The 19,266-nt window shown below is 36.1% G+C and overlaps 1 protein-coding gene across 5 annotated transcripts in view; it reads right to left on the bottom strand.

Annotated features, from left to right (window-relative positions):
- Nucleotides 1–19,266, bottom strand: part of LOC122624069 (box A-binding factor) — a 117,427-nt gene that overhangs the window by 11,824 nt on the left and 86,337 nt on the right. The window contains exons 6-8 of one of the 5 annotated variants that reach the window (XM_043803508.1): nt 8,197–9,013; nt 8,047–8,130; nt 3,447–7,558 (exon numbers count right to left, since the gene is read on the bottom strand). The exons of 3 other annotated variants lie outside the window; for them this stretch is intronic. In XM_043803508.1, coding sequence (XP_043659443.1) covers nt 7,407–7,558; nt 8,047–8,130; nt 8,197–9,013 — 1,053 coding nt within the window. In that variant the 3' untranslated portion in view covers nt 3,447–7,406. Of the gene's footprint in view, nt 1–3,446; nt 7,559–8,046; nt 9,014–19,266 lie in introns of those variants that run through there. One more of the 5 variants, XM_043803507.1, reaches the window with a different exon arrangement.

Raw genomic sequence — 19,266 nt, 5'->3', positions numbered from 1 at the left:
AATTATAGCTTTGTGGTTGTTATTCTTATTGGGGTTGTTGTTGTTGTTGTTGTTGTTGTTGTTGTTCTTGTGGTTGATTTTATACGCCGATGAAACCAATTGCTAGTTATCATTATGTTTAGTTTATTGCGTTTCACTGTCCCGCTTGCTGCGCTTACAAGTTTCGCTTAACGAACAGAAAAAGGCATATTGAAAGTAAGGATTTGTCAAACAGAAACACATGCGGTATACCAAAAATATACTACGAATACTACGAACAAACAATCTTTATATACCTTGACTACAACTCAAGTTGCTTCTTTCGTTACAATTCATTTCCTTTGTCATTTTGTGTATTTCACTCTATCATTATTACATTCATTTCTTTTTTTTTTTTGGTTGCTTTTTCTATGTTTTGTGGTTTTGGGTTTTATCTGTAACACTGTAAAAAACGTGGAAAACATCTATGAGCTGGGTGTAAATATCAATTGTTACTTCTTGTCCTGTCTGTTTATTTGTTTATTTGTTTATTTATTAATTGTTTCTAATTATCGGTCTATCGATCGCTTCACTGTGGGTACTTAAATTATTTGTATTGTAGGTGATTATGTAAATCAATGAAGAAGGCCATTCGTCAACAGGGTACATGTGTGTAGGTATGTGTGTGGCTCAATCAATCAATCAATTAATCAATCATACAAGTATGTCGTCTTACGTTTGCCGCATGCCGCAATTCATTTTGGGAGGGGGCCGGAACTAGTTCCCCTGAATTCATTCAAGTACAGTTGTGTTCTATTGACTATTGCCAACCAACTGCAGTTCGCTGATTGTATTTTGCTGCGATTTGGTTCGTTTTTGAGAACTAGTTCTCAAACTGATTTGCGCTATTTGCGTCAGTTCTTTCCTGGTTTATTGTCACTTGTGAGAGATAGAGAGAGAGGTTAAGAGAGAGTGAGAGAGAGAGAGTTCTATTGGTAAATGCGTAGGTATATGTGTCGGAACTAGTTCGGACCCTTGAACTTTGCAATTGTGGCATACTTCTGAGCGTAATCTAGCACTATTTTGTCATGTTAAAAAGGCATTTATTGCATTTGGAGCAGGAAGGTACTAAGCGAGGGTCTATTTATTGTATAAAAACCGACACTTTACACTTTTAACTATCCTGTGGTAACCAACAGAAATGTAGGTTCAAAAAAAAAAGGTCAAAGCACTGACTCAGTTCGCTTCTCGTTATATATATATTTTCATCTATTGTTTGATTGTGTAAAATCATTACTGTTCACTGTTTACTGTTCACTGTTTATTACTGTTTAGCTTATTATTCATTTGTCGTTATAGTTGCTGTTTGTTCTTGTTGATTACAGTTAGTTAGTTAATTAATTAAAAAAATACGTTTCAATTAAAAAATATAAGTCGATTGTAAACATTTTCTATGTGTAACGTACGTAACGTAATGCGTTTGTAAAGCATTTCCTCCGCAGCCATTATGTTGTCTGTTTTCCATATTTCTATGTATATCAACTTTTTCAACACTTTTTTGTAAATTAGATTTGTGTTTAAATATTGGTACTATTGTTGTTTGTTGTTTGCTGTTGCACTTGTTGTTGTATATATTTGGTTGTATATAATATATATATATCTAGATATATACTGAGCGTTATATGCATATATAAATATTGTTTGTTGCTTGTTTCTGTTTCGGTTTCTGTTTCTGTTCTGCTGTTCTGTTCTGTTCATTCATTAGTTATATTGTATTGGAAGAATCTGTGTTTACCCTGAGCACTTTTTCTGCTAGAACAAATTGAAAATGAAAAATTGAAAACGAAAAGATGATTGCAAAAAATGTCTATGCCAAAAATGAAAACCGAAACGAAGTTTTTAAAAGGTTCTCTTGCCGAAACTTGTAATTTTTGTTCATTTGATTTTATATTATATTGAGTTGGAATTTGGTTTTTTTGTTTTCTCTTTTGGGGGAATTTTGTTAGGTAATTTTGCATAACTGTTTTGGTTGTTTTTCTTGAATTATTATTTTATTGATTCCGTTTTTTCCGTTTTTTCCGTTTTTGTGTGCCAAAGCTTCTCTCTAGGTCTAAGTTTGTCGATCGAATTTCGCTTGGAATCGTTTTCAAAACGAACTAAAAACATTTGTATTACAGTAGGTTGAGTATGTAAATGTTGCTAGTATGCATTGTATGTATATAGATTTATATAAATTCGACTTGTATGCAATTCTAGCGTAATTGTTAATTAACTTTATTCTCCCTCGACACCATCGTTTTTTTTTCTCCTCTCAACTGCTATTGCTGTACAAGTTGAAGCTTCCATTTAGGCATATGTATCCTAGGGATTTGGGCATGTGTGTGTGTGTGTTTTGTATGTGTGTGTGTGAGTGTGTGTGTCGCTATTTATATAGGTTCATATATAAATATCCTTACTTTCGCTTTTCCAAATACCTTGTATACATATATAATTTTATATTGTTTTTGTTTTCTTGTTGCTATTGTGTTTTTCTTGTTCTTGTATATATAATTTTAAATTCCTGTTTCCTTTAAAATGCATTTTTGCAGTTACGCCTAATGATATTTTTCTTTTTCATTTATCCATTTATTTTTAGGGCTTTCCTTTCTGTGCTGGGAACTCAAGGTAGAACCTAAAGCGGAAATCTTTAAACAGAAGCTGAATATCTCAATATATATGTTTCTATATATGTAAGCCGCTTCTATGTGGGTGCTTTAGGTGCCTTTAAAGATATATATATTCAATGTATCGATATCCTTTCATTAACTTTAGGGTTTTCCAAAATTTCGAAACTAAATCTTTTGGAAACTAAAAGAAGCTAAATTAATTTTGAGTCTCTCGTTTCTATTTAGGCCTAAAAGTTCTTTACTCGTAAAATTTCCACTAAAAATTTGTGTTAGCATTGATTTGATCCAAAAGTTCTTTTTTCTCTCTTTTTTTTCACATAAAAAAACTGGCAACATTTGGAAAACTGAAATCTCAAAAGAAAACGAACAGAAATAAGGGGTTAAAAAAAGAACGTAAATTAAAAACAAACTGAGTGTCGATTTGTTTTTCGTTTGCTTGGGGGTCAATTGGCAATTTTGTATATTTTGCTATATGTTTATTAATTATATTGTTTTGCTGTTGTCAAGGAACTTGTTAGAAATTTTTATTCTTGTTGCTGCTGTTTGATGGCTTGTTGAAATATTAAAAATAAACAAATAATTGAAACACAAATTAACGTTTATGGGGGAACCAAACTAAGGAACTTTTGATCACAACTTAAGCGCTAATCAAATCAAATCTTATCAACTAAACTTAATGAGTAGCAAAACCATTTAAAATGAGGGCAAATGAATATGCATACACAATGAATTTTTCAATGATATGTGAAAAGTTTTGGATGAATATAAATCATGAAAAAATGAAAGTTCAACGAAGAAAAAAGGCCAAAGTTTTATAATTTTTTTTTATTTTCATTTCTTTTGTTTTTCCACTTAAGCTGCTGTCACTGTTCTTATTTTCATGTGTTGATTTTGAATTTAAATTTAATCTTTGACATGTGTGTTTCGGTTATTTTGTTTTTCTGCTTGGTTGGCTTATTTACTTTTCTCATATAGCTTACAAATTCATTGTGTCCTGGCTGAAAATCATTTAACAAAATAATATGCGTTTTGGGTAATACACTAATACATTACAGAACAGAAAGTAGTTCGAACTTATCAATGAAATAAACAAAAAATATATCAATTTGTTGCCACGTTTTTTTTAGTTAAAATGGTTTGTTTTGTTGCTAAAGCTAAATAAATTTCATATAAGTTGGTATAATAATAATAACATTTCGCTTAAACATTTAAAACTAAATATATATATATGTTTATATATATATTCACGTAGGTTTATATATTAAAAAAAAATTAATAAGAGACACAGAGCATGAAACATTGTGTGTATGTATGTGAGAGTGTTTTTGTGGGGGTTGTTTTCAGTGCATTATTTAATAAACAAAAAAAAATATCAAAAAAATGTTTCCTTTGAAACCGAAGCCCCCAACCCCCGCCCCTCCTTGTCCACCCTTTGTCTACTCATATTTCCTTGGAATGTTTTGTTTTTCTTCTCATTTCGATTTTCCCTGTTTGGTTTTTTTCTGCGGCGGCTGTGCAAAGATTTTTTTGGTCTGGCTGTGCCGAAAATAATATCAATTGTTTCCCCATTTTTTTTTTGGTTTCAAATTTTCCCTACTGAAATGCAATTAAAATTATTAAGAAAGCTTTTGGTTTTTTTTGTTATATAATTATTTATCCATTACTTGTATCGTTATTAATTGTTTTATAATTTTGTTTCTAAAAGGCCGAAAATCACAATTTTGTTTTGCTTTCTTTTTTTCTTCATTTGTTCCTAAAGGTTAAATTTTGTGTTCTTTATGCTTGATTATGTTGGATAATTGTTATAATGCAGATATCCGTTGTGTTTGCTTTCGTTTAAACATCACAATTATTGAATTGATGCCGGTTGCTTCTACTCTCCTAAAGTCCTCTAATACTGCATGAGAAAAGTAAGCCAACAACAAAGGTGAAAAATGGCAACGCTTTTCCTCGCTTTTCCCAAATGCAAAGCAAATAATTCTCCTCCCCTCGTGTTTTTTTTTTTAGATTTTTGGTTTTTGGTTAAATATTTTGTTATCCATTAATTATTTACTATTCTTGTAATGCTATCACAGCCAAATTGTTTAATCCAAAAGTTTTTGTGTTTGTTTCCGTTTTCTTCATTTTTTGTTTCTTGCCAAAAGTTTCTTTATTTTTGGTTTAAAATTTAGAATTTTGAATTTTGTCTAGCGTGCTTTGTGTGCGTTTGTTGTTGCCTCTTTTTCATTTTTCATTTTCCATAATATTTTTATATTTAAAAATGTTTTTAAATTTATTATTTATTTATTTATTTTTCTTTTGCAGCTTGCTGTTCCCAATCCGTTGCCAAAAATCGAAAAAAAATCTTTGCCCCAACCGCAGAAACGAGATAATGATTTCCCCTCGATTTTCACGCTTAGCCACAGCGACAAAAGATATTCACAAGCTTCCTTGGTTTTTATAGATAATTTTTGTTTTCATTTGTTTATAATTTTGAGATCGATTTCCTTCTTGTTGTTTCGTTTGCTGTTGTTGCCGGGCTAATCACTTAAGTGGGTGGAAAAGGACTTATCTTTGGCGAGGATCTGCGGAGCTTCGGGTTTCCGTTAAGCCAAAGTAGAGAATTCGTGATAATCGTAACGTGATAACACAAGAAATCTATAATTACTTATTCAACGCTCGGGTATATCTAAGCTTTTCCTTTTGCTTTAGTTTCTAGCACAAATTCATTATCATAAAGCCTAAGGGATGTGGTTCGTTTTTCAAAGCAAAGTAAACTTGGTTGGGTGAGTGGTACAAAAATGCAAAAAAAAAAAATAAAATAAGAAATTATGTGAGTTTTTGCGTGAAGAACTTTTATGGGTGATCTTTAAGCCAAATGTGGTTTTCATCGCTACAGCTACCCTTAGTTGGTATTCCTAGTGTGTGTTTTTTTCCCTCTACTACTCATATACATATATATATTTTTTTGGTTTATGTATAAGGTTTTTATAAATATCGTTAAGATCACAGATATTCTATGTAATTCTGCTGCTGCTGCTTTTCATTTACTCATCTTTTCATTTTTCTCAAATTTTATCTGAATTCCAAAAATGTCACTTTTATCGCTTTCTGCATCTGGTTTATATAGATATATAAATATTGTATATAGATATATGTATATGTTACTGTATAATAAGTTCTGTGAGTGTATAATATACGCGTGTGTGAGCGAGGGGATCTGGGGGACTAAGTTGCACTAACTCACTATCAAAAAGAGTCCTCTATATAGCGATTCGATCTGTAGCCGATCAGCTTCATCCTGTTTGTATTCGTGTTTGCTTTTTTTCTTGTGGCTTAGGGTGTGTGTTTTTTTTTTATTGGGATATGTATGTTCTACTGCGTTCACTTGCGCAAAAGTAAAAACCGAAGACGCACAAAAGAATGCTACACTTACTAAATTGGTGAACTGTTGAATTGTTGAATTGCTGAATCGGTGTGTTGGTGTATTCATGTTTTTGGGATACCCGAGTTCACTTTGCTTTTACTTGAATTGAAAATTTGATTTTGTGTGTTTTGGATTGTGGGGGTGCTCACCAGTTCACTTTGCTTTTACTGATTTTGAGTGTGTTCTAGTTTCGATCGGGGACAGGGATTATGTTTACTTTAAGCTACTTTAACGCATTATTATCATCATCAACATTCTACGTTATCGGATCCTTCGGCTTCGGCTTCGGCTGCTACTTAAAAAGTTACATCACGTGTGTTCACTGTTCTTTTCATTACGTTTATGTTTATCGTTATCGTTAATCGCTAATCGTTAGCATTACTAAATCGTATTCAATTAGATCAATTTTATCATGTATAGTTAGCAATTTTTTATGTTTTTAATATTTTTGTAAATTTCTTTTCAATTTTTTTTTGCGCTTTTTCATTCTTGCCTATATGTCTTACGTTCTCTAACATATACTTTGAAAAATATATATATCATATATATATATATATATATTTTTTTTTATTTCCCTTTTGTTTTTATTAGATTCCTGCTACAACTCTCACGCTGCGCTTTAGCTGTTTTCCTGGGTAGAAAAAACGTTTCTCTCTTTTCTTGCCATCCAAAATGTGGGGATAAATGTTTCCCCATCATTTCAGCTCATCTGTCTACAAGGACTCATCCTGTATTATCATCAAAAAAAAAAACAAGTTTGCTTCTTGGTATAAACTTCAACAATTCGACAATATGCTGCTATATAATTATTGTATATAATGTATATATTAATATAGATGTTTTGTATATATATATAGGGATATATATATATATACGGTTATAGCCTGCCTGCTCTATTGTGTCTGTGTGTGTTTGTGTTTTGTTATGTTCGTGTTGGTGTTGGTGTATCGCTGTCTCTTTCCTATTTGCTAAAGTTTCTGCTTGCCCAAAACTTTCGGAGCTGATGCCTCGTTTACATAATTAATAAAATATATACATATGTATATACATGGATTCAACGGTATATACATATATGTGGGGGCGTGTGTGTGTGTTTGTGTGTGTGTGCATTGGTGTATTGTTGTATTGGTCTCTCCTCCTCCGCCATCTTCTTCTTCATTTGCATCCTTAAGTAAGTCAATGTTCTTGTTGGATCGTCCTCATCAATTGTTGTTGTAGTTGAAATTGTTGGTGTTGTTGTTGATGTTGTTGTTGTTGTTGGTGTGTTGCAAATAGTTTGCGTTGGTATTGTGGTTGTTGTTGTTGTTATTGTTGTTATTATTATAGTAGTAATAGTAGTAATAATAATAATTTAATAACAAACTAAAATCGTTTCACTATTGCGGCAACTCATCCTTTGTATCGACCGGGCTGCTGGGTGACAAAAACTTGCGCACGTACTTGGGAAAATGCGTTTTCTCGTGCGCCTTGAGTATCGTTGAGCGCGAGAAAGTTTTCCCGCACATATTACATCTGAACGGCCGTTCGCCTAAAATGCGATTTCCCAACAAAAGTGATAGGAAATCGAGGAAATACGTATAGATATAGATAAAATTGTTCATGTACACACAAATTGCAGATGAAAGTTGATGGGAATGATGGGGCCTAATCTAATGACTTGTATTATTTTTAAAGTAACTATTCAATTTATATTCATTAAATTATAATTATTATTTAGTAAACATATTTGAAAAATCTAGAAAAAAGACGCAAAGGAATTTTCCTTATTGAAGAAGTAGTTTAATATATGAAATGAGGCAACAAGTCGTATACGCAATTTGAAATGTATATTACGTATACGTAACTTTTCGCTATATTACGTATACGTAACTTTTCACTATATTACGTATACGTAACTCTTCGCTGGCAACACTAAAAATTGACTCTTCAAAAACAAAAAAAAAAGGAAAAAAGGGACTTTTGGGCGATATATAATGATATGCATTTCAGGGGCAAGTTGTACAACTATAGACTTACCGGTGTGCACGCGACAATGATCTTTCATGTGGTGGCGCAGCTTAAACGCTTTGCCACAAAACTCACATTTAAATGGTCGATCACCTGTATGTACCGACAAATGCGTGATCAGTGATGTAACATCGGGAAAACTTTTAGCACAGAACTTACACATGACAACACTATTCGGATCACTGGACGCGGCGCCCAGCAGCGCCGCTGATTGCGATTGTGCAGCGGCCGCCGCTGCCGCCGCCGCTGCTGCTGCGGCGGATGTGGATGGCGACAAGGAGCCGGATGTGGCGGTACCGCCGCCGCCACCACAGCCGCTGCTGCCGCTGCCACCCGTTGCCGCTGCAGCCCCCGAGCCACTGCCACTTCCGCTGCCACTGCCGCTGCCGAGCATTAGACCACCGCCATTTCCGGCGGACGTTGCCGAGCGTGATACCGCACCCTGTCCGCCGCCACCGACGGCGCTTGCCTCCAGGCAGCTGGCCGTCAAACTCTGGAACGTACAGCCGGTGCTGGCCAACGAGAGGGCCGCCTCCATATCGATGCCAAAGGCGGCGGCCAATGCGGCCACCTGCTCCTGTGTATCGCTGCCGGAAGTGGCCACCATGGCGGCGGCGTTCATCTGGAAGGCGAATGGCGATGATAGGCCGGCGGCGGCCATATTGAGATCGCCCAGCAGGTGCGAATGGAGTAGAGCCGTGGTGGCTGGTTCGCGGTACTCGAGCGTCTTCAGCGAGTGCGTCAGCAGGTGGCGGGTGAGTTTCGATTGATTGGGGAAGGCCGAGCGGCAGTAGATGCACGGAAACATGTGCAGGGGCGGCGGCGGGGGGCTGTGTGGGGGCTGCTGCTGCTGTTGCTGCTGATGCAGCAGGGCGGCTGCTGCGGCAGCTGCTGCGGCCGCTGAGCCACCGCCCGCCCCAACGCCCACAGCGTGTGGTGGGGGCTGTTGTTGTTGGTGGGGCGATTCGGACGTTTCCTGGAACAGACACCAAACAAAAATCCAACATCAACTTCTTTACTTGCTTTTCTTTCGGTTTTTTTTTATATATTTTTTTTTGGTTTGGTATTTTTTTCTATGGTTTCGGTATTTTTCTAGGTTTTCGGTATTTTTTTTTTAGCGTTTTGGATTTTTTTCAGTTTCAGTTTTTGCTTGCAATCGATTTAAATCTCTAGTTTTAACATCGCCTCTCTGCTGGTCTTTGAATTTTTGCTTTTCTTCGTTTTCTTTGTCTTTGGCAAAACTAGTATTTTTCTAACGGAAACCAAAAAAATAATCATACAATTATTTGTTTACTTGGAGTGAGTGAGCGAGAGAGAGAGAGAGAGAGTAAGAGAGAGAGAGAGAGTTATATATATGATGTTCCAAAACTAAGACAACGTAAATTATGCATTTGAAAAGAAGATAATCACAGAGTATTTACTTCGGCAACTTGCTCTCCTTACTTCAATGTCGGTAATAAAATAAATCTGCGTTGGAACTCTAGTATTTAAGTTGTACATGAGCGTGGGAGAGATAGGTAAAAGGAAAATTAGGAAAAAAACAAATTACAAATTTTACAAATTGTCGAGAAAAAAAAAAGGAAAAAAAAATCAAATAAACAGAAAACTAAGGCAAGGAACTGAAAACGAAATCAATGAATCAATGTCATCAGAGAAGAAGAATGGAAAACTTAGGAGCCTGGCAGGCCCTGCAATGCTCTCCTCCGGCTCTGCGCCTCCTCTCCCTACTCCGCCGGATTCTGGGGGATTTTGGACCAGGAGTCTGGACCAGGCCAAAACCTTGACCGGGGCCGAGGCCGAGTGCTTTAAACGTGTCTCAAACCGTTGGATGGATGCCAAAAAAACAAGAGGGGGTTTCAGCATTTGACTATCGTTGTGTATTTCGCTTGTTGTTTTTCATTTTCATAGTTATTGCTTTACAAGAATTGCGTTAACAAAGTTTCTGGTATTTATATCATTTTTGGTACTTTGGTACTTTGGTATTTTTGGTACTTTTTGTTTTGTTTTTGGTTTTCAAGAAGTTGAATTTCGATTTTTGTTTGGGCGTTGTTCAAAAAACGTCGCATAATCGTACGTTAGATATTGATAAAGCTTTTTCATTGCTTTCTTTTTTGATTTTGGTTTTACATTTAGCTTTTTGTGTTTTTTTTTCTTTTTTTAAATATAGTTTTTGTTTGTGTAAACTTATTGGTAAAATTTGTTTTGTTTTGTTTTGTGTGTTTTTTTTTAAATTTTGATCAAGATTTTGATCAAATTTGGAACGCGGTACGCTTTATCGATTTAAAAGTTGAAATTTGGTTGAACAGTGATTTTTTTCGTACTTCAATTGGATTGTCAAATCAAAAACAAAAACTTTGGGGTTCGGGCTTATCCATTCGCCTGGCAGCCAGACGAAGGTAAAAAATTGTACTTAACTAAAATAATGAAAAAAAATAACTATTCACCACGCACACCTTGCATACAGCTTCTAATTCATTTTATTGGATACTTTCAAGGAATTTGGAAAAAACTGGTATCATTTTTGCCTGATTTGACAATTATTTTGCGCACGAAAAAAATCAATACAAATTATAGTGGTTAATCTGTACATAAATGTCCATAAATGCTTAAACAAAAAGAATACAATTTGGAATAAAAAAAAACAAAACGAGAAAAAAAACATACAAAATTTTGGGTTATTGGAGAAAACAAACTCGGGGGGGCCAAATCGTGTTTTTTGTGTTTTTTCTTTTTTTCAAATTTCGTGTGGTTCAAAAAGTCTCAAATCAAAACAAACAAAATATGCACTTGAATTAAGTTAAATCAAATCAATTCAAATCAAATCAGTGGCTTCACTTAACTATTTTCAAGAAGTTTTTCCATATGCCGCACTCTTTGATCGCATTGAACTCAAATGGTCGGATGTTACAGTAAAAAAAAAAAACACAAAAATAAAAGGCACATTGACTCTAACGAATGGTTATACAAGTCATGGGAAATGTTCATTCAGCACAGCCATGTTCAAAAAACGCAGATCAACTTCTTGACAATGTCAATATTATCAAATCAAAATAAATGTTAAAAAACAATCAACATTTTTCTTTTTTCTTATCACATTTTTTCATACTCAATTTGTTTTTTTTTTTCAATGTCTTCATTTATTTTCTTCTTTTTTTTTGGAAATATATGTGGCACAACGAAAAACAAAAAAAAAAAGTGCAACAAAAGGCAAGAAAGTAGGGGAAAAAGGTAATGGAAATGAGGAAAAGTAAGGACGGAAAATGAAAACCAGTGAGAACGGAATTTCGGATGCGGATTCAAGGATCCATTTAGCCCAGAAGCTAAGAAACCTGCGCACAAAGTTCTAGATCCTTGTGATTGGACAAAGGGGAACGATCGAGTTTCCATATCTTAAACATAGTAGGTGGCACAGTTGCAGTTGAGTCATGGTATCAGGTATCAGGTATCAGGTATCAGGTATTACATACATTAACTTAGGCGTACGCATGTACTGTACGTGTGTGGTATGTATAAATACCTAGAGAAAGAGACAGATCTTCAGACTTATACGTATGGTATATGGTATGGTATCATCAGGAGTCACAACATTTAGTTCAAAAATTCAGATAACCAAAAAAACGACCAAACGGAACAACCAAACACACATTTAAAACACACATACGTAATCCTTTCGATAATCGATATTCGATAATCGATAGCCGATATTTGATATCTGATATGTCTTTACTTTTGTAGAGCACAACAACAACGATAAATGATATGGAAGGAAACAGAGGCATATATTATGTATACATACGAGTAGGTTTTATATAGTAAACACAAAAATGTAACGACAGACAGAAAGAGAGAGACAGACAGAGCGATTGGGTTATTAATTAGAAAGAGATAGAGTAAGAAATAGAGTTGAGATTCGAAGAAACCAGAATAATGAAATGAAAGTAGACAACATCAATTCCAAAAGAGACAGATAGAGAGAGAGAGAGAGAGACAGACAATAAGAGCATAGAGCACAGTAGTTAAAAAACATAAAATATATCTAGGAACATAAAAATACACACATTGAATAAGTTAAAGTCCATCAGCCAAAATTAAAAATAGAAATGTTAATTAAAAGGACTAACGATACAAAAAATGTACCCTGTTTTCAGGTAAACCTAAAAAGAATCTCACATAAAACTAAAAAAAAAATAAACGATTATAGTAAGCTTTTTTAATTGGATTTGCGAAAGTATGAATTTATTTTGTATTTAAAACAATTTTTCAAAAAATATGAGGAGCCTGATCATCGATTATTTTATTTGGAATTGTTAATGAAACAAAATTAAAATTATTTCTTTGACTGAATTTCGCAATAAAATATACCGTATTCGCTCTAAAAAAAATATTTTTAAATAGGTATATTCACCTTAAATATTTAATTTGACTGAGGAAGTTGCATAAAATTAGCTAGCAGTTCGAAATTCGAACTATCAATAAACATATTGGTTATGTAAAACACGTAGAAATGATTAATTAAGGAAATGAACGATAACAAAAATGAAAACATACGTTTATAGAGAGAAATGAAAGACATTTAGCTTATGGAAAAATAGAACACACACATTTACCATTTACATAAACGAACAACGAACGAACGATTTATGGTAAAAGCGTTCCACATTTAGATAATACATATATATCGTTGAAAAAATAGTATTATATAGTATGTTGGTTGAGTGTGATTTGTGGGTGTGTGTGAGCGTGGCATGTTCGTGTGTATGTGTGAGTTAGTTCGATTTAGTTTTCTATAATTTGATTGTAATTTCGTTATTTCTCTATATTTTTTTTCTTTTTCTTATTTTTTTTTTGGTTGCATTTCTTGACAGTGATTTCTTTTCTTGTGGTTTTGTTTATAGTTTCTTTTTTGCGGTTATGTAGTTTAAAAAACACCAAAAGCGCTTTAGTACGATTCTTTGTTTTGGTTGATAAATTAATGCATTATATATGTATATATATATTTAGGTATATATATATCTCGGTTATCAATTGCACAACGTTCAGATCTGGACCCCTCTCTTGTTTTATTTGATGGAGAATTTGTGGTTTCTTTTATATTGCTGTACCGTATTCGTATTGATTATTGATAATATTGAAAGCACAACACACAGTTTGACACATTGATAATATCGATATAGATAGAGACAGAGAGACAAATAGATCGAGAGAGACAGATAAAGTGGCACACAGAGCGAGAGCGAGATAGAGAGTAAGTTTGAGACAGAGATACAAAAGTTATAGCAAAATATTACATTTACAACTTTGGTTTCAAGTGAAATCAAATAAAAAGGATTTACAACAAAGGATTGTTTCATCGTTTCAGCTAATTGTAATGCAAAGAAAGGAAATAATTCGATTGACAAGGCTGGAAATCGGGGGATCGAATATATATATATATAAATGTATATAAGTGGGTACGGTCCAAATTTTGTGCAGCGAATTTCGTTCTCATTTACAGTTTTTAGTTTGTCAAATTTGTTGGTTATAGGGGGATTTTAGTTCAATTTTCTCACAAAGCGCAAATTAAAATATAATCTTTTGTTATTTATTTTACTGTTTTCTTTTTTTTTTTTTTTTTTTTTGAGCTTAGCTTGGCCAAAATGTTTGGAGGGTGTATGATTTCCATTTGATGGGCTTTATAACACATGCATTATATATATAAACGTAATGTGGGTTCTATAAAACAATAGATGAGTGTGCGTTAGTAGTAGTGTGGGTGAAATAGCGATCTTAAAACTATTAAAACTATACAAAATGAAAGGTTAGTTAAGTTAGTTAAGTTAGTTAGGCTGTTGTTGCAGTTACCTATTTACAGAACTAAATTGTGTGTTTCAACATAGTATAAAAAGTATAAAAAGTTTCCCCATAAATTTAATTGAGCTCAGCTGCTGGCAGGATGTGTGTTTTATTTTTATTTGTTGGTTGCTTTAAGCGAAGATTACTCGACCAATGCACCAGTAACTTACATCCACCGATGTTGCGTGATTTCTGCCGGCAAAAGACAGGCAGCAGGCAGCAAACAGCAAACAGGCCACCAAATAAACAAACTTTCCATTAGCCAAATTGCAGTTTCGCCCGCTGCCGCTCTTGGCAGCGGATTATTGAATAACCCCAGTGCCGGGTCCACCAAATCTGGGTCACCGCAAGCACAAATGCCAACTAGGAGAGGCGAAAAAAATCCGAAATGCAAAATGCGAAATGGTAAGAGGATTAGCAAAATAGGGAAATGGCCAAGAAGCAGAATGGCCGTAAGTCGATGAACCAACCGCTTCGATTTGGCAGGCGAGTTCAACGAGCCTACGCCTAATGGAGTGATTATCTGGGCCTCTGCAGCTCCACTTCCTTGCGAACTTGCCCCGAGTTTCCCCCAGTTTTCCACAGTTTCCCCCAGTTTCCCCGATTTTCTCCGCTTTTCCCAAATGCGACAGACGCACTCTACAGCTGGCTGCTCTGCTATTGCCACACTGCAGTTAATGTCCTGCCTCGTACACTTGAAGAAAATGCATGTGCAAACTTTCCAATGTACATATAATTCAAGAAAACTCCTTGGGATGCTTGCCCACTAACTTCTCTGATTGACTGAAGGTCAGAGGTGATTTCCTGGAGTATGGAAGGATTTTTTTCCAATGTGCGCAGTCATCAACGTCTGCAGCTCTTTGGTCGTCTTGAGGCCCGACTTCGTCATCATCATCGTCATCATTTTCATCGTCGTCGTCATCGTCATCATAGTCATAGTCGTGTCGTCGCCGCAATAATAATCAAATATCGATCGATGTGCGTCTGGTTTCGGTTGCCCATTTGGCTTGCTTCTTTTTCTACGAAAAATTTTCGACGGTCGTCGGCCTTTTCTTGTTCATTTTGATGCCGTATTGCGGCGCTTTAAGCCATCAGCCATCGGCCTCAACCTCGACCTACACCACCACCCCCACCCCCCCAACTGTTTGCCCCAGCCCGTCACATTTTAATAAAAGCAAATTTTTAATGAAAACTCTCTTGGGTTTGCCTTGCCTTTTTATGCAGCCATGAGAGCCATACACCCAACCATACATACGTACATACATATATATGTATTTCAGCTGGCTTGTTTGCATTTGGTGCGCTTAATTATTTGCTTTTTTTGTTTTTTTCATATTTTTTTTGAAGGTCCCTTTTCAGTGCAATCAAAAAATAGACGCAATAGATGACGCATATAACGCATCTGGCAAATATTGCGGAAGCTCATAGAACTTTGGTTTGAAAACGGAAGCGACTATTTCAAATGCTCCGCAACTCGCTGCTTTTTCCGTAATATTTGTGCACAAATTATTATGTATTGTTATAATTTCTTTTTTATTTCGCATTTTTTGTGTGCGAGTCTTAGGAGCCCTCCACATTTTCATTGATATATATGTACAAATATGTATATATATTTGGTATGGTGTTTTTTGCCGTCTGCACATATATAAATATGTTTTTATTTGTATTCTTGCATTTGGTGTCTTTTTGGATTTTTTCGTTTTACTTTTTTTCATGCTAGTTGCAATCGCTGCTCGTTTCCCTGATTTTTTTATACAATATATATGTGAAATAGATGTGTGTGCGAACAAAGCAAACAGTCCAAGTAGGCAACCCGATGACGCACCCACTCCACTCCACTCCACTCCACTCCACATGGACACAGAAGTCAGATCTCAAAGGGTTTTGCACTGCTGCAGATGCTGCTGGAAGTTCAAGAGCAACAGGGTCGGCAAAGTGGTGACCCCGATAGGCCATAACTTGCACTACTGTTGAATTCTATCATTTACAATCACTTTTCGATGGAAATAGCTCGCAACATACAAAGATTAATCGATTGGCTAATGCAAAGATCATTACTAAGCATTACTAAGTTAACCTTCTAACATTTACCATCTTGGATATTCCCTCTTTTACTTATAGTTGCATATAACTCTACAGTTCTAGTTTTCTTTCTAAAAATCCGATTTGTTTAACTTCAAGGCTATTTGCATTTCTTTTTGATTGAAAAGGCTTAAAGTCGTCGAGGCTATTAGCAGTTTTGTAGCTTCATTCCCCCTGGTTTGAGCCGAAATATATACCGGTTAAATCGGCAAGGGGCGCATGGCGCCAGGGGGCGTGCCTGGGCGGTTGGGGCAGTCAAGATGGGTGAAGGAGTAAAGGGGTAAAGGGGGAGGCCCACCAAAAAGCACTTGAAAAACTTTGCAATCAACGCAACGCGGGGCATCGAGCGCTGATTACAATGCCGCGGCAGAGAAGTCGCCGTCGCAGTCGCCGTCGCAGTTGCAGCGCGAAATGTGCAATGTGCGTGAGGGGGAGGGGCAGCAAAAAGGGGAGCCAACTGTTGGGGGAAATGAGAGAGAGAGAGGGAGCGGGAGAGGAAGAAAGGCAGCCCCACACAATGCAATATATTTTCGCTTTGGCATTTGTTGCGTTTTGGCAGCATTTTTTGTTGTTGTTGACTCTTATTTTTTTTTCCGCTCTTTTCGTGTATTTGTTTGGATTTCCGCTGCTGCCTCACAAAAATCTTTCTTTTTTTTGCGGTTTTTTATATTTTTTATTTTGTGCATTGCATGATTGACAGTTGCCAGGCATTGATGGAGGCTTAGAGTGATGGGGGGGTTTTGGGGCTTCACCACACAACCCCACCGACAATACCTAAATGCATTCAGTCAAAAGTTGTGCAAAAGCCTCCGAATAAAAATATTAAAAAATATATGTATGGATGTATGTGTATCCCCGGCATTTATATACAAACATAAACAAATCCATGTGAACAGTGGCGGCACAAATAATAGGGCCCCAAACTAGAACTCTTCTATATTGATAAAAGTGCTATAGATGCCTCGAATTAAATTTGGATATACGAGTATGATATACATTACATTATTATAATATATTCATATGTATATTTGCCCAAAAGTACCCAGTAAACTGCATGCATATATTAATTAAAAAATAGAGTCTTTGTTGCTTTTTAATATATTTCGAGGAACTATTGACACTTGTCTTCGCATACCTAATATTTCCGCCTTGCTTGTCGCCGTGGCAGCGTTCATATTACGCATACGCAATGTGGACGGCAAGCAAACAACGCGAATGCCGACAAGGGCAGGTGGTGGCGGAGGGGGCGCCGTTTGGGGTGGGGGTGGGTGCCCCAACAGTGGGAGGGGCGACTCATAAAATGCAAGCACAGCAGCAGCGGTGGCGGCGACAGTTGAGAGGGTAAGCCTAAAGGTATGCTATGAAAAAATTGCATAAGAGCAGCAGCTCGAAAAACGAGAGGCAAAAAGAGGAACGCATTTGTTTCAAAATTAAATACTCATGTGTGTGTGTGGCTGTGTGTGGCAGTGTGTGACTGTGTGTGTGTGTGTCTGTGTAGAAAAGAAAACAAAAAGTAAAAGAAAGCAAAAGTTGTTGGTTTTATGCGTTGATTTTTGTTTTGGTCTTGCTTTTGGTTCACTGCAGCTCCCCTCCCTCTGCCCATAATCACATCTTCCCCTTCGCGCCACAGCGAAGAAAGGCCCACAGCGAGTGGCAAGGAGAACGGACAACGGAGAAAGGAGTGCAACGCAGGGCAGAAAAAAAAGAAAGTGTAAAAGCAAAAGTATTTATTATGCGGCAATGGCTTGGAGAGGCCTACAAGAGGCCTGCAGAGCATCAGAGTCAACGAATTGCGGCGCACACAGTCGCATATCTACATACATACATACACAACGAAAATCAAACCATTTTTAATGCCTGAATAAGTTTAGATATAGATTAGAAAGGTATTAAATATACCGAATCTTTTCAAGAGAGCTATTTTAGTATTTTGAAAATTTAACATTTATTGACATTTTATTGACTTGCTTAGAACTCAAAAGGTATTTAATATACCGAATCTTTTCAAGAGAGCTATTTTAATATTTTGAAAATTTAACATTTCTAACGTTACAAGAATACGCCTGATTTTGTTTAAATATTGAAATTAAAAATATATACAATTTTAAATATTTTCTGTATATGAAGTATACGTATTAGTATGCAGAACATATCTAATCACCGGTAGTTTTTAAATGACATAGTTAGCTTGGCTTTGGTTTGATTTTCCCAAGTTGTATTACAATTTCTCCGGTGCAACACACAACCGACCCTCACACAGATACTCGCACACACACACACGTGCACACACACACTGGCGCATTCGGCGTCAACGTCCGCAACTCGAGGCGGCTGCCACTTTTTGTTGCCTTCTTTTGGGCCTTCATTTTCCCGAGCTTTCTTTTTTAGATAAATTTTTATTTGAATTTATGCATGTGCGTCTCCGCAAGAGAAAGGCGTCGATGGAGGGGCAACGAAGGGGGGCGAATTTGTTGCAGATGCATATACACATGCATTAAACACCGCGTAAGGCAGCAGACTTCCTAAAAAGTTTTCCAGTAACGCTCTCGAACTTCTTCATTGACCAACAATACCAATATTGTACGAGATACGAGGAAATTCTCATGAAAATCTCTGTTTTTGTCCTCCGCATTAATTAACAATAAAGAAAATTTAATTTAATGTTAACTTTAAGGAATCTTTAAGGAATCATGTTTGATGATAATGTTGCCCGACTTAAAATACCTTTTTATCGAAAAACTTTCATTTGGTGTGCATTTGGAGAGCGCAACCTTGCGGCAAGTCAACACTGCGAGCCTTACGTTTTAATTTCCGAGCTTTTTTAGGTACTCTTGCATTTTTGATAACATTTCCGCTGGCTTGGCCCATCTGGGGCCTGTCATCCAGCTTTTGCCACCCCGAAATTCGCCCTTAAACTCGTCAAGCGTTGCAACAAAGTGCGTTATGCATATATAACATCTTTTTTGCTGCCTTTTTTCCACTGCACTGAAGTGTAGGAAAAGCGGGCAGAAGAGGCTAGAAAACATAAGAAAAACGACAGTGGCTAGTCGTGTTCCTTTTGCTTTTCCTTTCATTCTCCTCTATATATATATGTATTTTTTTATTTTTTGTTCTTTCTGTTTTAGTCCAACATTTTTCGCGTTTATCCCTGGTTGACGAAAATTTTCGCTTAAAAAGAATGAGTAGATGTCGTGGGAGGCGGTGGAAAATGTAATGTGAAAATATATTTGCCGGAAGCTAAATGTTTTGCCAGGCGAGTACAGTTGTGCTTGCCGTGCGCCCAAAAGTATGCATTACATTCGCTCTGAATTGCGG

Source organism: Drosophila teissieri, chromosome X, assembly GCF_016746235.2.
Source record: "Drosophila teissieri strain GT53w chromosome X, Prin_Dtei_1.1, whole genome shotgun sequence".
NCBI classification, from domain to species: domain Eukaryota; kingdom Metazoa; phylum Arthropoda; class Insecta; order Diptera; family Drosophilidae; genus Drosophila; species Drosophila teissieri.
Note: the sequence above shows the minus strand (reverse complement) of the source record. Positions and strands in the feature narration are given on the sequence as shown.